The 23,643-nt window shown below is 40.1% G+C and overlaps 1 protein-coding gene across 4 annotated transcripts in view; it reads left to right on the forward strand.

Moving 5' to 3' along the window:
- Window positions 1-23,051, forward strand: part of HMCES (5-hydroxymethylcytosine binding, ES cell specific) — a 37,854-nt gene extending 14,803 nt beyond the window's left edge. Inside the window, exons 3-7 of one of the 4 annotated variants that reach the window (XM_063113867.1) lie at window positions 4,537-4,680; window positions 5,573-5,731; window positions 15,890-16,071; window positions 20,199-20,391; window positions 22,018-23,046. In XM_063113867.1, coding sequence (XP_062969937.1) covers window positions 4,537-4,680; window positions 5,573-5,731; window positions 15,890-16,071; window positions 20,199-20,391; window positions 22,018-22,257 — 918 coding nt within the window. In that variant the 3' untranslated portion in view covers window positions 22,258-23,046. Of the gene's footprint in view, window positions 1-4,536; window positions 4,681-5,572; window positions 5,732-15,889; window positions 16,072-20,198; window positions 20,392-22,017 lie in introns of all 4 variants that reach the window. The other 3 variants (XM_063113869.1, XM_063113868.1, XM_063113870.1) reach the window with 3 other exon arrangements.
- The last annotated feature ends 592 nt before the right edge of the window (window positions 23,052-23,643 follow it).

Raw genomic sequence — 23,643 nt, forward strand, 5'->3', positions numbered from 1 at the left:
TTCACTCTATTTTTATGGATAAGAAAGTTGAGGACTCAGGAAGTTGAGATTAGTCCAACCTCATAAGTAGCAGAGAAGTGACTTTTGAATCAAAGTCTCCTTACAAAGGCCTTGTTCTTTTCTCCGAACCAGAAGTTGGCAAACTATGATCCTCCGACCAAATCTGGCATACTCTCCGTTTTTGTAAAGTTTTATTTGACCACAGCTGCTATGGTCTGAGTGTTTGTGTCCCTGCAAAATTAGTGTGTAGAAATCATAACCTCGAAGGGCCAGCCCATGGCTCACTTGGGAGAGTGTGGTGTTGATAACACCAAGGCCATGGGTTCAGATCCCTATATATGGATGGCCGGTTAGCTCACTTGGGAGAGCGTGGTGCTGACAAAACCAAGTCAAGGGTTAAGATCCCCTTACTGGTCATCTTTAAAAAAAAAAAAAAAGAAAAAAGAAAGAAATCTTAACCCTCAAAGTGAAGGTATTAGGAAGTGTAGGGACTTTGGAAGGTGATTAGGTCATGAGGTCTCTGCTCTCATGAATGGGGTTAGTACCTGTATTAGGCTGTCTGTAGCGTATAACAGAATACCTGAAATGGGTAATTTGTTAAGAAACAATATTTATTCCTTACAGTTTTGGAGACTAGGAAGTCCAAAGTTCAGGCAGCACATCTGGTGAGGGGTTTGTTGGTGGGTGGTGATTCTTCACAGCAACACAGGATGTCACATGGCAGATGGGTTGAGTGAGAGACTGAGATAGAGAGAGAGAGAGAGATCATTACAGAATACTTCTTTCATGCTGTTTGTTGATATCTAGTTTCTAATATAGTAAACATCTATTTCTAACCCCTAGAAAAAAGAGAGAGTGCCTTAAGCTTCTCACTCCCTCTCCTTATAAAACCATCATAAACGCACCCATGACCACTATTAACCATCAGTGGACTAATCCATTCACTAGAGCATGGTCCTCATGATCTAATCACCTCTTAAAGTCTCACCTTTCAATTACCATAATAGGATTTCCCACCCTCTTAACACTGTCACAGTGGGGATTAAGTTTCAGTGAGCTTTGGGGGAACATTCAGTCCACAGCAGTGCACTTATAAAAGAGACCAGAGAGAGCTAGCTTGCCTTTTCCACCATGTGAGGACACAAAAAGGTGCCATCTATGAATCATAAAGTGGGCCATCACCAGATTTTAAATCTGCTGGCACCTTTGTCTTGGACTTCCCAGGCTCCAAACTGTGAGAAATAAATTTCTGTCATTTATAATTTATGATATTTTGTTATATCAGCCTTAATGGGCTAATCCGTTACATGCTCATCTATTTATATATTGTCTTTGGCTGCTTTCATGCTACCAACAGCAGCAGAGTTGAGTTGCTTGTGTCATTGCATCAGAGACTATATGGACACACAAAGCCAAAAATATTTATTATTTAGCCCTTTACAGAAAGTTTGTTGACCCCTTCTCTATACAATTCTGCCTCTCCTTTAAGCTTTAATTCTACTCCTGTGAGTGCTTGTTGGACATAGTAAACAGCTCTACTTGGATTTTATTTTAGTTGTTTAAGACACCCTTTTTATTCTTTTTTTTTTTTTTTTTTAATGATGACCGGTAAGGGGATCTTAACTCTTGACTTGGTGTTCTCAGCACCACGCTCACCCAGTGAGCTAACCGGCCATCCCTATATGGGATCCGAACCCGTGGCCTTGGTATTATCAGCACCACACTCTCCCGAGTGAGCCACGGGCCAGCCCCGACACCCTTTTTATTCTGTTTACCAGTGAGGAATTAGGATAGGGCATGGTTTGTATGGTTTGTTCCCTCCCTGATGTGTAGGGCCTCAGCTGGGAAGTCTTGGCATCTGAGGCTAAAATCTAGAATAGGGGGCCGGCCCGTGGCTCACTCGGGAGAGTGCGGTGCTGATAACACCAAGGCCACGGGTTCGGATCCCTATATAGGGATGGCCCGTTAGCTCACTGGCTGAGCATGGTGCTAACAACACCAAATCAAGTGTTAAGATCCCCTTACCGGTCATCTTTTAAAATAAAATAAAAATAAAAAAATAAAATAAAATCTAGAATAGGAGTCAAAATTAGGGCCCTCAACCTGTCTTTGTAAATGAAATTTTATGGACTACAGCAACATCCATTCATTTATCTTTTTCTATGGCTGCTTTATCACTGTAACAGCAGTTAGAGTTTCAACAGATACTGTATGGCCTGCAAAGTCTAAGATACTTACTCTCTGGCTTTTCTTTTACAGAAAAGTTTGCCAACCCCTGATCTAGAGGTGTCTTCACTCACTTATCTGGCAGTTGATGTTGACCAGAGTACTTACTTGTGGTCTCTCCATGTAGCCTGGGCTTCCTCACAGAATGGCAGTCTTGGGGTAGCTAGATTTTGTACATGGCAGCTCAGAGCACCAAAAGCAATGTCTGAGAGAACAAGGAGGAAGTTAAAACACCCTTTCTGACCTAGCTTTAGAAATCATACACTGTCACTTGTGCCATATTCTCTTGGTTCCAAGTAAGTCACAAGCCCATCCAGATTCAGGGGGAGGGGACTTAGACCCTCAACTCTCATTTTTTAAAACTGCCAAAGAATTCTAACTAGTATCAGAAATTCAATGTGTGATCTTACCCCAAACCAAATGTTTCATTACTTTTTTCTTTGTTTTTTATTATTTTATTTTATTTTATTGATCCTTCTTCAAAGTTTTGTCTTTTGTTAAGAGTACCATCATTATTTCACTTGTCCAGGCTTGTAAACTTAATCATCCCTGTTTTCTTATTCCATCCAAATCCACTTGCCACCACGATTTCTTTCTTTTTTTGTTTTTACCTTTTGGATGTTGCTTTTATTCTCACTATTATCACCAGACTTACCTTATCCTCACCCCTGAACCATTGTAGTAGCACCTGAAATGCAGTCTCTGTACATTGGTCTCTTCCAACCCATAGGGTACCATGCAGAATAATGTAAATATGCATTTTAATCTGTAGATTTCATCAAATTCTCAAGGGGCCCATTACCCAAAAAAAGTTTGATAACCATTTGTTGGGAGTCCCCGAGACTACCCCTATATTTAGAGATTCATGAGAAGGACTCAGCATATAAGGTATATTTTGGCTAAGGTTTATTTTTTTTTTATTTTTTATTTTTTAAAAGATGACCGGTAAGGGGATCTTAACCCTTGACTTGGTGCTGTCAGCATCACGCTCAGCCAGTGAGCAAACCGGCCATCCCTATATGGGATCTGAACCCGTGGCCTTGGTGTTAGCAGCACCACACTCTCCCGAGTGAGCCACGGGCCAGCCCTGTGGCTAAGGTTTATTACAGTGAGAGGATACCCAATAGGATCAGCAAGGGAAAAAGACACAGTAGAAATCTGGAAAAATCCATGCACAGGCTTCCTTACCTTCTCTCCTTCCTGTGAAGAGATACACCAAGCACATTCCTTTCAACAGCAATAAAAAATGTAATAATGTGTGCAGTGTTTCTGCCCAGGGAAACCCATTAGAGACTCTGGGGCCAAGATTTTTACTGGTGGCTGGTCATGTAGGCCGTCTCTGCCCAGGAAGTACCAAAATTCCAGACTCCCAGAAGGAAAGCCAGTGTTCGGCATAAACTTCATTGTGTGCACAAATAGACTAGGCAGAGTAAACCACACTTATCAGTTAGGGAAAGATGGGAACACTCTCAGAAATCTTAAGTTTTGAAGTGCTAACTGAGGGCCAATTTTGTAAGCAGGCCCTTTTAAAAATAGCATCCTCAGGACTGCTGTGAACCCTTCTGCACCAAACTACTCCTCTGCACATTCCTGACATGGCCTCTTTGCTCATCTGATTTCATATCTGATGTTCTCTCCCATTTCTTCTCTGTCTGAATCCTGTATCTTTTGTGGAATCCAGTTCAAGAACAACCCCTCTCCATCCTCCTCCTCCTGCCACTTATAAGGAGCTGTTACAACTTTTTCGTTCCATCTCTAACAGATCACTCTCCACTGAACTCCTTTGACATTCATATATATCACATATCTGGTCCTTAGCTATAGTACCTTATATTATTACTTAATATTTTTATGCTATTTGTCCTCAAATGTTGAATTACAAGCCCTTTAAGGTCAAACACTCTTTTTGTGTGGCCTCATAGCACCCTGTGCATCCTTTAATCATAGCATGTACCTCATTGTATTATGGTTGTCTATAACGTATGCTTCTTCAGAGCTGGGACCATATGAAGGACAGGGCCTAACACTGTCTCTCCCATAGCAGGCACTAATTAAAAGTTTACAGGAACTAACCTTCTTTGTATCCCCCACCTTTCCCAAGCAGAATATCTTACATTTTAGTAATTATGATTGCTACAGTACTCAAGTTACCTGCATCGTGATAAATTAAAATTATTTTCAAGTAGACTTTTAATAATCTTGTGTACTTTTTACTTCAGTACTAATAATAATGTAATGCATATGCTAAATTTGGCTTTCTAAATTTCTTTATGATCTCCTCAGTAGATCTTAACCTTTTTTCTGTGGCAGGGCTCAGACTCATCTGAGCGTGTCATTGCTCCCATGAGATGGGGCCTGGTCCCATCTTGGTTCAAAGAAGATGATCCTTCCAAGCTGCAGTTCAGCACTACCAATTGTCGTAGTGATACCATGATGGAGAAACGGTCATTCAAGGTAGGTAGCTGGTCTAGGGAAAAGGCACATACTTAATTCTTTTTTCTAACAGAGCTATTAGAGTCTTGTGTACCTGAGAAATAAAATAAGGTTCCAGAGTATTCCCAGTTGTTAATGTTGAGTGCTATTCTATGACTGTGTACAAGCCATGCCATATCTTAGTGATTAAAAACAAAATAACAAACATTATCTTTCACATTCTGGATAGATAGTATTCATTTGGGGGTTCTCTTGCAGTTGTAATCAGATGGCAGCTAGGGCTAGATGTCCAAGATGGCTTCTTTACCCATGTCTGATACCTCAGCTGGAATGGCTAGAATAACTGGAGGCCTTTCCACATGACTAGCTTGGGGGTGTACAGTTAGTAAGGCTTCTGACATGGCTACTCATATACCACAGAACTCATGACCCAAGAGAGCAGGACAGAAGCTACAAGGCTTTGTGACCTAGCCTTGGCAGTCATACAGCAAAACTTCTTCATTCTGTTGGTTATACAGAGCCAGTTCAAATTCATTATGGGAGGGGACTACATCAGTTGTGGATACTGGGAAGGATGGTTCATTGGGGAGCCAACTTTGGAGACTAGCTACCACAGGTACCTATTTGTTAGAAAAGAGTTGGTTGCTTTTATGTACTTTACTCATTCATTCATTCATTCATTCATTTTGTGGCTGGCCAGTCTGTGGATCTGAACCCTTGTACATTATTTAATCTTTTCAACATTTGAGTGTGACTTTCTTTATACACAAGAAAAGTGAAATACAAAGAAATTAAATCACTGCTCTACAATCACACATTGGTAGACCTGTGATTTTAACTCAAGCCCATGTAATGGCAGCCTATGAAATGGTTGTATCACTAAGATTATATCTTGCTTACATTTTTCCCTCAGGTACCTCTGGGAAAGGGAAGACGCTGTGTCGTTTTAGCAGATGGATTCTATGAGTGGCAGCGATGTCAGGGAATAAGCCAGAAGCAGCCATACTTCATCTATTTCCCCCAAATCAAGACAGAGAAGGTATCATCATCAACAAAGTGTATATTTGGAAAGGTAACAGGGAAGCAATCCAAAGAAGTGCATTTTTTTCTTCCTTCATTGGCTTGGTTTTTTCAAATAACATCTTTATTGAGATATCATTTACCATAAAATGTGCAAATCAGTGATATTTCAGCATATTCAAGGTTGTGCAACCATTACCACTCTCTCATTTTAGAAGAACATTTTCATCACCCCAGAAAGAAACTCCATATCCATTAGCCATCAATCTCCATTCTGCACTCCCCCCCAGCCCCTGGCAACCACTAATCTACTTTCGGTCTCTATAGATTTGCCTGTTTTGGACTTTTCGTTAAGAATGGAATCATACAATATATGGTCTTTTATGACTGACTTCTTTTAATTAGTATTTTTTTTTGTTTTTTTGGCAGCCTACCAGTATAGGGATTGGACCCTGGACCTTGGTGTTATTAGCACCACGCTCTAACCAACTGAGCTAACTGGCCAGCCCCCTCACTTAGTATAATGTTTTCAAGGTTTATCCATATTTGACATGGATCAGTACTAAATTCCTATTTGTGGCTGAATTATAGTCCATTGTATGGATAGACCACATTTTGTTTATTCGTTCATCAGTTTATAGACACTTGTATTGTTTATACTTTTTGAGTATTATGAATAATGCTGCTATGAACATTCATGTGCAAGTTTTTGTGTGGATATATGTTTTCATTTCTCTTAGATATATGACAAGGAGTGGAATTGCTAGGTCATATGGTAATGCTGTGTTTAACATTTCCCTCATAGAACTTTCATTTTAAGACACATAATTCAAACTGTTCACAATAAAACATTATCAGGAGATTGAAAACAAATCAGACATGCCAACAGCATGTTTTCTTCTAATTAGATTTATTAGTCTGACACTGCTAAAACATTGTGTTCTCACTGTAATTTGGTTTATAAAAACTGGGAATTATTTGTTCTTCAGATGTCCTCTCATTTTGGGGACTTGTCATAGTCAAGAGAGTTTGCTTCACTCTTAGAATATCCCCTATCTATCCAACCTAGTAATACACATGATTTGGTAGAAGATAAGATTGTTTAATCTGCAAGTTGATGTAATGATAATAATTAATGATTATGATTAATAAATGATAATAATTAACAAATACTAAGTGGGTCAGGTACTCTGTCTAGGAACTTAATTTGTATTAAATTAATACATATTAATTATTTAGTACTTTTTTTCAATTTTTTTTTTGGTTGAAGTTAATTGATTATACATACTTGTGGGGTACCAAGTTGACTGTCAATACTTGTGTACAATATGTGATGGTCAAATCAGGATAATTAGCTTATTTGTCATTACAATACATAATCATTCTTTGTATCCATTAACCAATTTCTGACCACTCTCTCCCTCCCCTTAATTATTTAGTACTTCTAATAACTCAAGAAAGTACTTGTATTCTCATTTTACAAATGAAACTGAGACACAGAGAGGAAATGTAAAAACTGTCTTGTTCTCTGAGACTCTTATTTTTACTTTACCTAATGACCATTCATTCACTATACAAGTTATTGAAGTCCTTGCTTCTGGGTGGTATTGGCAAGAAACAGGAATTTGTACTATTTTATAGTAAAAAACCAGTGTAAAGAGTGATCATATTAGGTATTGGGGAAAGAACTAGAATTAGAATGTTTAAGTCTTGTGACTCCCTGATTCAGTGCTTTAACCTGGATGAGCAGCATGGAATCTTTTTGGCCCTAGTGGTTAATAGATGAATCCTTAATGTGGTTGGTCATTAATATTCTGTCTCTTGTGTTGCTTTGGAGTAAAGATTCTTGGTTTGTCTGGAAGCAGTCGCATGGCTGCTGTGGTGCTTCATCGGAAGATTATAGATTGTTTTTCCCCCTTAAGGGCTTTTCTGTACTCATGAGCAGTTCCACCATGAGTAAAGGGTACTAGCTAGGGTGGAGACCTGAGTGGAGATTAAGTTATCTGACAGGAATAAATGCCAGTTCAATGATGTTCATGGTATCTCTCATTTTCCCTTAATTCCAGGATGCTACCTTTGTTTCTGTTCAGGTTATTTTTTTGTGATTAAAAAATTTTTATTGGGAAAAAAATTCACATAATATAAAAGTCAGCATTTTAAAGTATACAATCCAGGACTTTTAGTATATTCACAATGTTGTGTAACCATCCCCACTATCTAATTCTAGAACATTTTCATCACCCCATAACCATGAAGCAGTTCCTTTCCATTTTCCCTTTCCTCCAGCCCCTGGCAATCTCCAATCTGCTCTCTGTGTCTACACACTTACCTGTCCTAGATGTTCTTGTAAATGGAATCATTTTACTTATCTTGTAAACATTTTACTTATCTTGTAAATGGAATCGGATGTTTTTGTTTTTGTTTGGTGGCTGACTGGTATGGGGAACTTGACCTTGGTGTTATAAGGCTGTGCTCTAACCAATTGAGCTAACCAGCTAGCCACTTTTAAAATCATTTTTATTTTAGTTTTCTAAGAACCTTTCAATTAATTTTTTTTTTTGGGTGGCTGGCCAGTATGGGGATCTGAATCCATGACCTTAGTGTTATAAGGCTGTGCTCTAACGAACCGAGCTTACCGGCCAGTCCCATATAATATTTGTCTTTTATGTATCTGGCCCCTTAGCATAATATTTTCAAAATTCATACATTCGTCATGAGTACTTTGTTTCTTCCATTTTGTTGACAAATAATATTTCATTGTATGGATATATAAAATTGTATTTACCTGTTTATCAGTTGATGGACATTTGGGTTGTTTCCACTTTTTGGCTGTTATGAATAATGCTGCTATGAACATTGGTATGCAGGTATCTGTGTGAGTCACTGTTTTCAATTCTTGTTTCATTCCTACCCATAGTATATGAGAGTTCTAGTTTCTCCATCCCTGCCAACACTTGTTTTCTGTTTGTTTTTTTTATTTTATTTATTTATTTTTTTAATTAATTTATTTTTTTTGTCTTTTTCGTGACCGGTACTCAGCCAGTGAGTGCACTGGCCATTCCTATATAGGATCCAAACCCGCGGCGGGAGCATCGCCGTGCTCCCAGCGCTGCACTCTCCCGAGTGCGCCATGGGCTCGGCCCTTGTTTGTTTTTTTAAAATTATTACAGCCATTTTATTGGGTATGAAGTGGTATCTCATTGTGGTTTTGATTTGCATTTCCCCGATGATTCGTGATGTTGAGCATCTTTTTATGTGCTTATTGATGCGTTGCATATTTTCTTTGTAGAAATTTCTATTCAATCCTTTGCCCATTTTTAAATTGAGTTGCTTGTCTATTTGTTGTTGAGTTGTAAGACTTCTTCATATAGTCTGGATGCTAGACCCTTACTACATATATAAGCTGCAAATGTTTTTTCCCATTCTATGGATTCTTTTCACTTTTCTTGGCAGTGTCCTTTAAAGCACAAAAGTTTTTGAATTTGATTAAGTCTATTTTTTGATTTAGTTTAGATTGTCTATTTGATTTATCTTTTTCCTTTATTGTTTGAGCCTTTGGTATCATATCTAAGAATCCATCATGAAAACCAAGGTTATACCCCTGTTTTCTTCTAAGGGCTTTCTAGCTCTAGCTTTATAATGAGGTCTTTGATTCATTTGGTAGTTTTTGTATGTGGTAAGAGGTAGGGGTCCAACTTCATTCTTTTGCATGTGGTGATCTGGTTGGCCTAATATCGCTTGGTAAAAAGACTATTCTGTCCCCATTGAATGGGTGTGGCACCCTTGTCAAAAATTAGTTTACTGTAGATGTGTGGGGTTATTTCTGAGCTCTCGATTCTATTCATTGATCTAAATGTCTATTCTGTTTTTGTTTTTTTGTGGGGGGGGGCAGCTGGCTGGTGTGAGATCTGAACGCTTGACCTTGGTGTTATCATAACATGCTCTAACCAACTGAGCTAACAGGCTGGCTTTTCTTATGCAAGTACTACAGGGTAGCTTTATAATAACTTTTTTTAAAAAATAGCTTTTGAAATAGGGAAGTGTGAGTCTTTCAACTTTGTTCTTTTTTCAAGATTCTTTTGTCTATTCAGGTTTCCTTGCAATTCTGTATGAATTTTAGGATCAGCTTGTCTATTTCTGTAAAAAGAGGTAGTTGGAATTTTGATAGGAATTGCATTGAATCTATAGATCAATTTAGGGAGTATTGCCATCTTATCGATATTAAGTCTTCCAATCCATGAATACAGGGTATATTTCCATTATTTAGGTCTTTAATTTCTTTCAACGATGTTTTATAGTTTTCAGTGTGCAAGTCTTGCACCTGCATGATTAAATACATTTCTATTAGTATTGAATAATACTTTTTACTTCTTCCTGGACAAAGCAGGGACCTTAGAAAACTTTATCCTCAAGGTCAATATATACAAATCAAAAATATTTCTATATTCTAGCGGCAAACACTTGGAAATGTTTGTAAGCTGTTAGAAATAATCCAGGAGAGATCAGGGAGAAAGTATAAGTCACTGGAGGGATGTCCTTACATAGGTGAGAGAGAATGGGATTTAGTGCACAGGTGGAGAAGTTGGCCTAGCAAAAAGTATAGACCATTGGAAACTGGAGGTAAGGCAGCATATGGTAGGTAGGTACCTACCTACCATACAGATACTGGTAGGTAGGTAGGGTGATGCATTGATGGAAAGAATGTAGGGGTTCTCTTTCCAGAGCTTCTATTTCATCAGAGAAGTATGAAATGAAGTCATCAGCTGAGGGCAAGGATGGGGAGGAAGTGTTAGTTTTTTGAGAAGAGGGGAAAAGCATTGAATGATGGTCAGAGAGAAGAGTAAATGGACAAGAGAGATGTACTAGGATTGCCAAATCATTGATCCATCTGTTTTTTTGTTTGTTTGGTTGGTTGGTTTTTGGTATAAGGGCTACCGAAGGGATTTAACTATTTTTTCCCCTGATATCTAGCTAGTTATCCTGAGTGTATTTATTGAATATTTTTATTACCTTTCTGTTAATTATTTTCTCTCTTCCATTAGCTCTACTTTTTTTTGTTTGTTTGTTTTTGTTTTTCAACTCAGTCTCTTCCCTTCTGTTTATCTAGTCCCTCTACCTAGGTTTCAGTTTTCTTTGCCGGCTTGTAATAGTGCATTTCCTGGTACGCCTACATCTATTTAGGGTTTTCGAACATAGGCAAACTACCAGGCTATAAAAGGTAGAGCTATTTCTGGTTTTGTTTGTCCAGTCAATGCATTAGCCACATGTTACCCATCTGCAACCAGGTCTCTCCAGCTGGAGGGATGAGACACCATTTGGCAGCAGCCCCTCCCAAGACCATACATGGCAAGTAGACAGGTATGGCTCCTCTGAGGGAATCCCGGGATTCTTCCTAACTTCCTCAAAGAGCCACAAAATGCAAGGTTCTTGTTCCAGGCCTTCTTCATACCACTGGCCCATACTCTTGCCTCAGAGGAATCAGCATGCTTATCCTGGCTATTGTATTATTCCAGGGATGGGGTCAAGGCTATGTATTCCCATTCTCCACTGAGATTTTTCCATTTAAAACTGACTACAAGTCAGAACTTCTGGAGCTTATTTCTTTTTTTTTTTTTTTTTTTCTTATTTTTTATAGGTTCTTTCTTTTTTGTTGTTGTTGTTGGTGGTGGTGGTGGTGGCTGGCTGTTGTGGAGATCTGAACCTGTGACCTTGGTGTTACAACACTGAACTCTAACCGACTGAGCTAACTGGCGAGCCTGGAGCTTATTTCTTGAGGGAACCACTCCATAAGATTTCCATTCCTTTGCTTCTCCATCTTTAAACTAAGAATTGTATAGCCAAAAAGTGTTTTCCCCTGGCACTCTTCTTGAGAGACTGTTAGACACTTATGTCAACTGGGATGGCACCTTGCTCAGTTCTGTGCAATTAGTCTTTTACCTGTAAAAATGTATCTGTTTATTCAGTGGACATTTATTGAGCATGTACCATGTGCCACACTAGGTTCTTGGAAGTTCCCAGTGAGACATGGTTTCTGTTCTCAGGAAGCTTTATCACCAAGACACAGACAATTTTACCAATAATCAGAGTAGTGGTGAATGCTCAGAGAAGGCATGCTTGTGAGGTTTTGAGGACACAGTGGGCACCATATAATTCAGACTGGGGCATCATAGAAGGCTTCCCAGAGAAGGGGATGCTTGAACTGATAGTTGAGTCTTTTTTTTTTTAAATACAATCTGACAATCACTTGTTTAATTTGTGTTTAGAACATTTACCTTTCATGTAACTGATTTGATTGGATTAAAATTCATTACTTTGCTAGTTTGCTGTGTGTTCCTTTTTTCCTGCTCTGTCTGCTTTTGGATTGAGTATTTTTTATGATTGCATTTTATCTCCACTTTTGGCTTATTATCTTTACCTCTTTCAAAAATGTTTTTAGTGGATGCCCTACTATTTACAATATACATTTTAAATTAATAACAGTCTGTCTTCAAAGAATATATTAATACTGTACAGCGTAAGGCCCTTATAGTAGTATACTCCCAGTTCCTTCCATCTTTTGGGCTATTGACATACATTTTACTTTTATATATGCTATAAACTCGTAATAACACTGCTACTTGCTTTAGATTGTCGATTGTATTTTAGAGTGATGAAAGTAAGAAAAGTTTTTTTTACATTTACCTTTATTTAGCCATTTCCATTGATCTTCATTTCTTTGTGTAGATCTATGTTTCTATGTGGCATCATATTCCTTCTTCCTAAAGAACTCTGTTTAATATTTGTTGTAGTGCAGGTCTGCTAGTAATGAATTCTAGTTCAGTTTGTCTGAAAAAGTATCTTTTTCTTATTTTCTTTTTAAATCATCATGATTTTCTTTATTGACATATAATTCATATATCATAAAATTTACCTTTTTAAAGTATACAGTAGGTTTTAGTAAATTCAGAATGTTGTACAACCATCATCACTATTTAATGCCAGAACACTATTATCACCCCCAAAAAGAAACCCATACCCATTAGTAGTCACTTCCACATCTTCCTGCCCCAGCCTGTGGCAACCACTACCTTCATTTTTGAGAGACATTTTTACTGTGTATAGGATTCTGAGTTAGCAGTTTTTGGTTTTTTGTTTTCTTTCTGCACTTTAAAAAATGCCCTCTATTTGCAGTGTTATAACACCAAGATCAAAGGTTTGGATCCTTGTACCAGCCAGCTGCCCTCCCCCAAAAAGGAAAAAAAAATGCACTCCACTGTCTCTGGCTTTTATAGTTTCTATTGAGAAGTCTATTGTAATTGTTTTTTTCTTTTGTGTGTAATGAGTACTTCCCTCACCCTTCCACCCCACCCCTCTGCCCCCAAAATTTTCTCTTTGGTTAGCAGTTTGAATATGATGTATGTAGATATGTGTGTGTGTGTTTTAGCCTAGTGTGTTTTAGCCTATTCTCTGAACTGCTTGGATCTATTATTTGATGTCTTAAATAATTTTTTGAAAATTTTTGGCCATTACCTCTTCAAATATTTCTTTTGCCTCATATTTTCTTCATTTGGGGGGATTTTTTTTTTTTTTTTTTTTTTGGCGGCTGGCTGGCATGGGATCTGAGGTCCAAACCCGTGACCTTGGTGTTATAAGGCTGCTCTCTAACCAATTGAGCTACCTGGCCAGCCCTTTTTTGGGATTCTCATTACACATGTGTTAGATGATTTGCTGTTGTCATATAGTTCTTAGATGTTCTCGTATGTATTTTTCTTTCTTTTTTTCCTGTGCTTCAGCGTGGGCAATTTTCATTGACCTGTTGTATTAGTCTGTCTCTGTTGCTTATAACAAAATACCTGAAATTGGGTAAGTTATAAAGAAATAAAATTTATTTCTTACAATTTCAGAGGCTGAGAAGTCCAAAGTCCAGGGTGCACTTTTGGTGAGGGCCTTGTTGGTGGGTGGTGACTCTTCACAGTAGCATGGGGTGTCACGTGGTGAATAGCTTGAGCAAGAGAGAGCTGAGCTTCTCACTCCCTCTCCTTATAAAGCCTTCCATTCCATGCCCATTACTACCCATTAAACATCAATGGATTAATCTGTTCATGAGGATACAGTCCTCACAATCTAATCACCTCTTAAAGGCTTCACGTTTCAATTACCATAATAGGATTTCCCACCCTCTTAACACCGTCACAGTGGGAATGAAGTCTCTAATACATGAAACCTGGGGGACACATTCAACCCATATCACCTGTCATTAAGTTTACTGATTCTTTTTTTTGGTGGGGTTGGGGGGCACAGGTGGCTGGTACAGGATGATAACACCTAGACTTGGGTGTTATCAGCATCACGTGAACTAACTGGCCAGTCCCTGATTCTTTCTTAATGTTTCCATCTCTCCGCTGACATTTCTTACCTGTTCATGTATGTTGTCCACCTTTTCCACAGGAGCCTTTAACATATAAATTATACTTATTTTAAATTCTCTATCTGATAGTTTCTGCATCTGGTAAATGTAATCTTTTTTGGAGAGCTGGGGGCAGCTGGCTGGTGTGGGGATCCAAACCCATGACCTTGGTGTTACTAACATCATGCTCTCCGCAGTTAGCCAACTGGACAGCTCTGGGGCAAATGTAATCTCTTGATTTTGGTTTTGTTGATTTTTATCTCTTGGCAGCTGACTGTTTTTTCTAGCTTTTTTGTGTCTTGTAGTTTTTGATTGTTGCCAGACATAATGTGTAGGACAGAGACTAAGAGAAATATTTACATCTGGAAATTCTTCTATTAGGGCATTAATGTGTGAAGTTGAATCAGTCTTGTCAGGAATTGAACTGGGTTTGGGTTTTGTTGTTACAGTTACCTTTGCTCACCACAGGCTTTCAAGTTATCTGGTATTGCCTAGTGTTTCCAGTGAGGTTTGATTTTCCAGAGGGTTTTTCTTAGTAGCCCTGCTCTCCTCAGCTGTAAGACTTTCCTGGGAGCCTGTGCCTTAGAGATGGTCTCTCTGTGGTCTCACCCCTCCTGCAGAAGTAGACTGCTGCTGCTTGTCACTTGGTGTTTGCTCACTTGGAAGGAGGGTGGAGGTAGTTCTTTGTTATCGTGGTCAGTCTTTCTTAGGCAGGTCTGTGTCCTTGGCTCTGTGGCTTGGGCTTTCTCAGTGATCCTGCACCTGCCCCGGGGGGTAGGAGATTTTTTTTTTTTTTATCCTTCCCTGGCCTCAATAGGTCTTTACCTGTATCCAAAGGATATTAGGGATTATTCCCCTTTCCTGACCACTTAAGACTTTTGTTCCTCGGGGGAAAAGTGATCAGTAAGGCTTTATGCCTTTCCTGAAGCAGAGGAGCTCCCCTCCTCTAGATGTGCAACAGCAAGGAAGGCTTCCTTCAGGCTCCTGCTCTGCTCCCAGTCTTGTGAACACCTGGTGAGAAGTTCCTGTGAGCTGATGCATGTTGCCCTGATGTTTGCAGCTCCCAGAGGTTCTGTATACTCACGCTTGCCCATACTCTGTTTTTAGCAGTTTGATAATAACTTTACCTGAGTATCTTACCTGCTTATACAAAGGCCCTGTCTTCTTCCTGTTGCCACTGATAAGCCAGTACTTGTGTCCCACCTCCTTTTGGAGGTCCCTGTCTTTCCTTAAATTTCAGGCTAATTGGTTGTCCTGCGATCTCAGTTCTCTGATGAGTTTAAGAAAAGTTATAGTTTTGGAGATTATCTAGCTGTTTTCTTATTGTTAGGGTGGAAGTGATGCTCTTCCCATCTTTTTATAAATCTCTTTTAGTTCATAAAGATTTATGAACTAAATCTTGAATGGCAAGTAGGAGTTGGCATGATGAGAAAGGGTGGGAAGGACATTTTGGGTACGGGAAAGTTCAGCAAGACACAAGGGCATGAAATTGCATGAAAGTGGCATTTACAAACAGCTGGTTTAGGTTCAAATTAACAATGTGAGTGATAGCTCAATTGGTAGGCCAGTTCATGGAAGGCCTGAATGCCCAGTGAAGGTCTAAAATTCTGAAAGTATTGAGGAGCCATAAATCTACAGCTTTGGTGGTCATTTGCCACCAAGCCTCTTTCCTTTGGTGAAAAATTGGATCAAGAAGGGTTAATAAAGCATGGGCTGAATTGCTTCTAAAATGATTGCTATGCTCTTAAGTCCCTTAAGTACTCCCCAATTTGCATGTAGAAGTCTGCTGAGTGCATCTAATCTACCCATGTATTTTGCTTCCAGTCAGGCAGCATTGGTGTCATAGACAGTCCTGAGAACTGGGAGAAAGTCTGGGACAACTGGAGGCTGCTGACAATGGCTGGGATCTTTGACTGCTGGGAGCCTCCAGAGGGAGGAGACCTCTTGTATTCCTATACCATCATCACAGTGGATTCCTGCAAAGGCTTGAATGGCATCCACCACAGGCAAGTCACAGTTCTTATCTGTGGATCCAAAAGGATTCAAAGGAGGATTTGTCCTGTGTACTTTTAGATAGGTTGCTTTAGGGAGCAGGAAACTAAGAGAGTTGTTTTGAAAAATAGTTACTGTCAATTCAGTTGTAACATGACATGCATTCCTAAAAACTACTGCACTCTGCAAAACTGTAGAATTAAAATAACTTATGGGGAAACTAGAGTTAAGTAGACAACACTTAAAAACTTTGTCAGTGACCATTAAAAAATAATAGGAATCTAATAAAAACAATAGCACAGTTTTTATTCATGTTAAGTAGTTAAGAAATACATAAATACTACAATAATATGGCACTTTACCTTGAAAAAGACATGAAGTTTCCTTGTGGAAGTAGGTGTTGGAAGAACTACAGCTCGTGTGTTACTGTGACGTTGTGGAAGGAAGGTTATGCAAAAATATTTTATTTTTTTCAGTCTTAAATCCTGGGACATGTTTTCCCCTTTTAAATGTAGTTCCTTTGAGGCATGTTTATAATAGATGCCTATTTAATCAAAACTGAACATTTGATCCAATGTATAGCCTCATTCTATATCAATGCTAGAAATTCTTTAGTAGGTTCTCTTGACAGCAGAAAGCTTTAGAAGGGCCGGCCTGTGGCTCACTCAGGAGAGTGCGGTGCTGATAACACCAAGGCTACGGGTTCGGATCCTATATAGGGCTGGCCAGTTAGCTCACTGGCTGAGCGTGGTACTGACAACACCAAGCCAAGGGTTAAGATCCCCTTACCAGTCATCTTTAAAAATAAAAAGAAAGCTTTAGAAATTGTAACCATGTTTGAAACCACCAAATCAACCACTACAAGCGCTAAAAGGAGCCTCTTTTCTGGTGATTAAGGTCTTTATACATAAATAGTGCTTTCTTTTTGTAAGGAAAGTTTCCTTTTTTTTTTTTTTTTGTGAGAAAGGTTCCAAAACCTTCTTTTGGCATTAAGTCAGTGTATTAGTCCATTTTGTGTTGCTATACCAGAAATACCTGAGACTGGGTGATTTATAAGAAAAACAAAATTTAAGGGCCGAGCCCGTGGCACACTTGGTAGAGTGCTGCGCTGGCAGCGTGGCGACGCTCCCGCCGCGGGTTCGGATCCTATATAGGACTGACCGGTGCACTCACTGGCTGAGTGCCGGTCACGGGAAAAAAAAAAAGAAAAACAAAATTTATTGCTTACAGTTTCTGAGGCTGGGAAGTCCAAAGTCCATCTGGTGGTGGCGACAGTGACCCAGGGGTCTCACATTGCAAGATAGTGGAAGCAGAGAAAGCAGAGAGAGAGAGAAACAGACTCTCCTCTTCTTTTAAAGCCTTCAGAACCATGCCCCTGACCACCATTTTTAATCCATTCACTACTGCATGGTCCTACAATCCAATCCCCTCTTCAAGCCTCCACCTTTCAATTACCATAATAGGATTTCCCACCCTCTTAATAGTCACAGTGTGGGCTAAGTTTCTAATACATAAAATGTGGGGGATACAATTCAAACTTCAATGAGTTTTGTGGGGACATAATTCAATCCACTACAGTTAGGATGCTAAAGAATATTTCCATTGCTTTTATTCTTTTAAGCCTGGTTGGTATTAACTTCACAGCACTTCTTGAAGTTGATCCAGCTATGGACACTTATTTTGGAACATTGTCACTGATGTGGTTTCTTGATAACCGTTGCATGGGAGATAATCACATGTTCTCATGTTTCTTTCAAGATGCTTTATTAAAGTTTCTTATCAGTATTTAAAATGTTTCTATTTTCATGCACTGCCTAGCATGTTTTGGGCCGGGAAGCTTAGACATGTTTGAGATGTTAAATGAGTGATACTCATATATTTATATATATATGTATATGAGGGTACTTCAAAAAGTTCATGGAGAGATTCATATTATCTTTTAATTCTGTTTTTCCACAGACTTTTTTTGTTTTGGCAGCTGGCAGGTACGGGGATCCAAACTCTTGACTTTGGTGTTATCATTTTTCCACAAACTTTTTGAAGTACCCGTGTGTGTGTATGTGTGCACACGTGTAAAAGTTCACAAATGCAAAAGAATAGCAAAACAAAACTTTGTAGGATAATATGCTGTGGTCCAAGGTAGCTGTCAGTGTTTGAGGTGTGTGCATTTTGTGTATTCTTACAAGGCTCAGTTCAGCTATGTGCAGTTTTCTGTGTTCACCTCATGTTTCCCACCAGTGAAATCATGCATAAGTAAACACAAAATTTGCATTATGCTTCAATTGCTCTTTAATATATAAATCACATTGGAACAGATTTGCATTTTAAAAACAAGCATTAGCAGAACTTGCTATACCTGTGTAACACCTTCACAGTTTTTGCCATATCTGAGTACTCTCCAAAGTCATTTTTCGGTTTTCATATGTTAAAATACAGTACTATACCTATCAGGATTACCTACTTTACCCTTGTCCTAAACTATATCTGTGAAACTATGCTTTCATGTGACATAGTAGTTCTATTTTTTGCTAATTAACCTTAAAATAAATTCCCCCTTTTTTGGCAGGTAGCTGGTATGGGGATCCAACCCTTGACCTTTGTGTTATAACACCACACTCTAACCAACTGAACTGACTGGCCAGCCTAAATTCCCCTATTTTATCTATTCTAAATGTGCCATTATTTTATATGTTGTTAAAGAAGGGTAAAACACTGCCAGTTATTGCCAACTAAACTATAATGCAATTCAAAGATGCCACTTGCCATAAAATGCACCTGGCTTTTAGAGATTTTTGGAGGGTGGCCAGTACAGGGATTGAACCCTGGACCTTGTTGTTATAGGTCCCACGCTCTAACCAACTGAGCTAACAGGCCAGGCCTATTTCAGAGAGTTTTAATTAATTAATTTATTTGGAAGCTGGCCCATATGGGGATCTGAACCTGTGACCTTGGCGTTATCAGCACCAACTGAGCTAAATGGCCAGCCCTGATTTCAGAGGTTTTAAAAATATTTTAAAGTCATGTTTGATTTGTTGAAGTTACAGTATTTAACTATTGATATAGATGGTTATGCATCTATCTCTTAAAATCAGCTGTACTATCCACTGGTGAAGTGTGTGCCATGCTTTGCTTTGGCCTAGGACATACAACTGGAAGCTAAACAGGATCTTTTCCAAACATCTTCAGGGTATCAGGAGTCATCTTAGACAGCTCTCTGCTTTTCTGAGGACTGGTTTCCTTTTGTTCACAATTATGTGAACAGCCCTTTCTTTCTGGAGATTGTTATTGATAGACAAGATTTCCAGGATCTATTTTCCCTTTAATTGTAGGCTGGGGCATTGTAGAAAGCTCACCAATTTGCTAGAGTGTTCACTGGAGTACACAAGATTCAGTCATAACAGTCATCACTGTCTTTACCATGAAATTTTTTTTTTTTTCATTATTTAGAGAATACTTTGTTAGTTTCTGTAATCAAACCCATGTAGATAAGACCTTACATATTTAATACAGCACATTATCCCTGTACAGATGGAAAAAAATTAATGTTTTTAGATCAATATGGCTGTTAATTTCTGTACAATACCAACTCAACAAGGTAAACTGGGATACTTTTTCCAAAGTTGATGGCACAACTGAAGTTTCCAAAAATTCAGATTATGTATATATATATATTTATATAAAAAGACCAATAATAGCAGTATGTTATGCATCAATAGCAGCAACAGCTTTTCCAAGTTCTGCAGTCATCTGAACAAAATTAGAGAGACATCCAGCACACTCCATTAAAAAAAAAAAGGGAAAAAACAAAACCCCAGAAAACAGCAAAGTTCTATTACTATTGTGGTACCTGGCACCATTTTTTTTTTCTATTAGCTTCTCAATCATCATCTGGAAAGAAAACCCTCTAGAATAACACCATTAAAAACAGCTCTTACCATGGAATTTTATAACTTGGTTTTCCAAGTGTTGAATCTAGTGCCTGATCAAGTTGTGCTCAGAGAGCATATGGCAGCAATCAGCATGTGAGGTACAGAGGGAAGGTGAGCTTCTCCTTGTGATAGTTTGAGCTATCAGCTGACTCAAGTCTCTCCCTACCCTCACTCTACACCTCTCCCATCAATGTTTTGACCACCTTGGCTAGGATGCCTGCCATATTAGATGGAGAGGAGGCAGTCTCTAAATGGCTTGACTTTGGTGAGGTCTCAACTCAGGAAGCTCTGAAGTTGATCCACCCCACAGAAAACATCGCCTTCCATCCGGTCTCTCCTGTGGTGAACAACTCAAGAAACAACACTCCTGAGTGTCTGGCCCCTGTCAACTTGGTGGTCAAAAAGGTATGGGTATGTGACTATTACAGTCCTTTTTGAGCTTTGTCTTCTGTGTGGCCTTTTCTTTTAGATATGGCCTTTTACAACGAGAACTTTGATTTGCACCACCCCAAAGTTTTTATACTCCTTGTGTATGGCAAGGTAGAGTAGAGCAGTGATTCTCAAACCTGCCTGTGACTCAGAGGGTTTGGAAGAACTCTTTCAAAATGTAAATGCTAGGGCCGGCCCGTGGTTCACTTGGAAGAGTGTGGTGCTGATAACACCAAGGCCACGGGTTCGGATCCCTATATAGGGATGGCTGGTTAGCTCACTTGGGAGAGCGTGGTGCTGACAACACCAATCAAGGGTTAAGATCCCACTACCGGTCATCTTTTAAAAAAAAAAAAAAAAAATGTAAATGCTGCACCCTATCTAAACATCCTGAATCAATATTCAGGGCTGGACTTGGGCTTCTGAATCATTAAGAAGCTTCTTTGCTGAGTCTGATAAGCCAAGTTTAAGGACTCCTAATCTAGGGGTGATTGTGAGAAAGACAAAGGGGCCCTTGACCATAACGGATCTCTGTTCCAACCCTCTGTGATTTTTGATGTCTCTTTTCTGTACTTCAGCTTTCCCAACTACAGTTTGGAGGAGCTCCAGCCCTCAGTCTCTTTCAGGAGGATTAGAGAGCATTCCTGCTGTGAACTTCAACTTCTTAGAGTTAGCAAGGATCCAGAGGATGTATTTTGAAGGGAAGGTGAGCAGGCAAAAGGCCTGCAGTGGAGAGTGAAGTTCCAGAGCAAAAAGCTGACCCCTGCTGAGGTTTGGGGGTAAAGGTTTAGGAGTAGTGATTATTTCTAGGTGGCATGGAGGGACCTGAAGTAGGACATGCTTGGAATGTTCTAAGAATAGACATCTTAGACTGCCTGAGCAGTGTCAAGGAGGCTGATTGCAAGAACAGTTACCCCTTTTCCCATTTTCCTTAAAGCTTTTTGTTTTCCATACCCACAGTCAGTGTCATCTTTTTTTCTTTTGTCTCAGTTATTTTCAAACTCCTGCAGCCGTGACACTTTTTTTTTATTAGATGTCTCTAAAACTGTAATTCTATATATTCATTTTGCACTAGACATTGCCCCATTTTCACCACGGTCTTTATTCCAAAAGAAGTCACTTTCTGGAGAGGTAGCATTATGCAAATTAAGAATCTTTCAGTTCAAGGTTGGGATGTGGATGTATGGGAAGCAGAAGGGAGTAGTAGTTGATGAGAGGTTGTGCACACAGGCTGTACAAAGAGAAACAGTTTAGCCTGTGAATCCCTGACCACAGTGGCTGTGGTAAGCTCATACCTCTCCAGCCTCATTTTCCAGCACTCTCCCTGGTCACACTGAATTACATTCTTTTCCCTGAGAATGCTTCATTCTCTGCATGTTTGGAATGCTCTTCAGCTGTCTTCTGTGACTGGTTCCACACACTCCTCTGTGAAATCTCCCTTACACCTTGGCGCACACTCCTCTCTTCCCACCCCTGACTAGTAGTCCTCATCTGGCCCTTAATATTTTCCAAGCCTAAGTCAGTACCTAATGTCTCTTCCCCTGTTTCTTTCCTTGGACTTCCCAAGAGCTTGAGCTGCGTTGGCTGTGCTTTTTCTTCTAGGAGCTCAAGGCAAGTGGCAGCAGCCAGAAGATGTTGCAATGGCTGGCCACAAAGTCACCCAAAAAGGAAGACCCAAAAACACCCAAGAAGGAAGAGTCAGATGTGCCCCAGTGGTCCAGCCAGTTCCTGCAGAAGCGCCCATTTCCCACCAAGAGAAGCAGTGCAGGACTTCTGGAGCGATGGCTGAAGCGAGAGGAGGAGGAGGAGGAGCCTGTGGCCAAGTGGCCTCACAGCCAGTAACATGGGACTTTCAGAGACCATGGTCTGCTGTACTAAATACTGTTGCTGATAACAGTTTCTTGCATTGTGTGTATGTGTGTGTGTGCTTTGGGAAAAGGTGGCACAGTGCTAGTTGATAGTTGTGGGCTCCTGGTGGAAGTTGCTATCCTGGCCATGACTAGGAACCCACAGTGGGGCTGATGGGGCAGCGTTGGAAAAGGCAGGTCCTCTGCCATCACCAGCCCCGGAGGCCCCATGGGGTGCTGTGCTTGCTGCCCTTTCCTTGTAGGGCTGGTAGAGTTTGGAAGCCTGATTCTGCTGGGAGATCTCAGCCCTAACTTGGTGCTCCTAGCAAGAGGCTATTTTCTGCTCAAGCCTCTGGTCTCTTTCTGTCTTTTAGAATTAAGTTCTTAAAATGTACTTTTTCTGAATAAATTATATTTGATAAACTTCTCCCTACATTTTGGAAAATGATGCTGGAGGGGATTCTGAATCTTATCTGTTTTCTCCTGGTATCAGTCATAAGGAATGGATTTTGTCACAAATGGGGCACTGGGGCTTACTGAGGGAAAAAACTACATAAAAGCTTGATTGAGTCTTTTCTGGGATTGAGTCTTTTCACTCTTAATACTTGAAAGTTGTCTAGGGTCGGCCCATGGCTCACTTGGGAGAGTGTGGTGCTGATAACACCAAGGCCACGGGTTCGGATCCCTATATAGGGATGGCCGGTTAGCTCACTGGGTGAGGGTGGTGCTGACAACACCAAATCAAGGGTTAAGATCCCCTTACCGGTCATCTTCAAAAAAAAAAAATAGTAGGTGTGCAAATATTTGTTCAGTGAATTTGAGCAATTACTGTGTGCCCAGCCCTGTGCTACAGCAGGGAACTGACAGCTATTAATTAACCAGATACCACAACTTGCAATTTGGTACTTGCTATTGTTTGTTCCAAAGGGAGCACAGAGAGCTGCTATAGATGGGGGTGCTCTGAAAAGGCCTCTCCTGTAAACCCCTAGGGGAAGAGAAGGTGCAGAGGCTGGGGGGAGTGGCATGAGAGGGGCTTCACAGGTATTCAGATGGTAAGGAACGGAAGAATCCCCAGGAAGCGCCAGGGCCGGTCGGCTCTTTCTTCTTTGGGGCGTCCAGGAGGGAGGAACCCGCAAAACGCCGCCTCAGGCTGCTGGAAGGAAGCGACCCCGAAGAGAACAGGGAGGACAGGGCGGTGTCGGCAGGAGCAGGCGCCTGCGGAGGCCCTATGCAAATCAGGGATCGGAATTTCCACCAATCAGAGGCAGGCTCCGACTCGTAACTGCTGATGGCAGTGGGCGGAGCGTCTGGTCGCGGGTGGGGCAGCGGCGGGCGGGTGTCCCGGCCGAGGCCCGCCCTCCCTGCCTTGTCTCTGAATTTC

Source organism: Cynocephalus volans, chromosome 11 (genome assembly GCF_027409185.1).
Source record: "Cynocephalus volans isolate mCynVol1 chromosome 11, mCynVol1.pri, whole genome shotgun sequence".
NCBI classification, from domain to species: domain Eukaryota; kingdom Metazoa; phylum Chordata; class Mammalia; order Dermoptera; family Cynocephalidae; genus Cynocephalus; species Cynocephalus volans.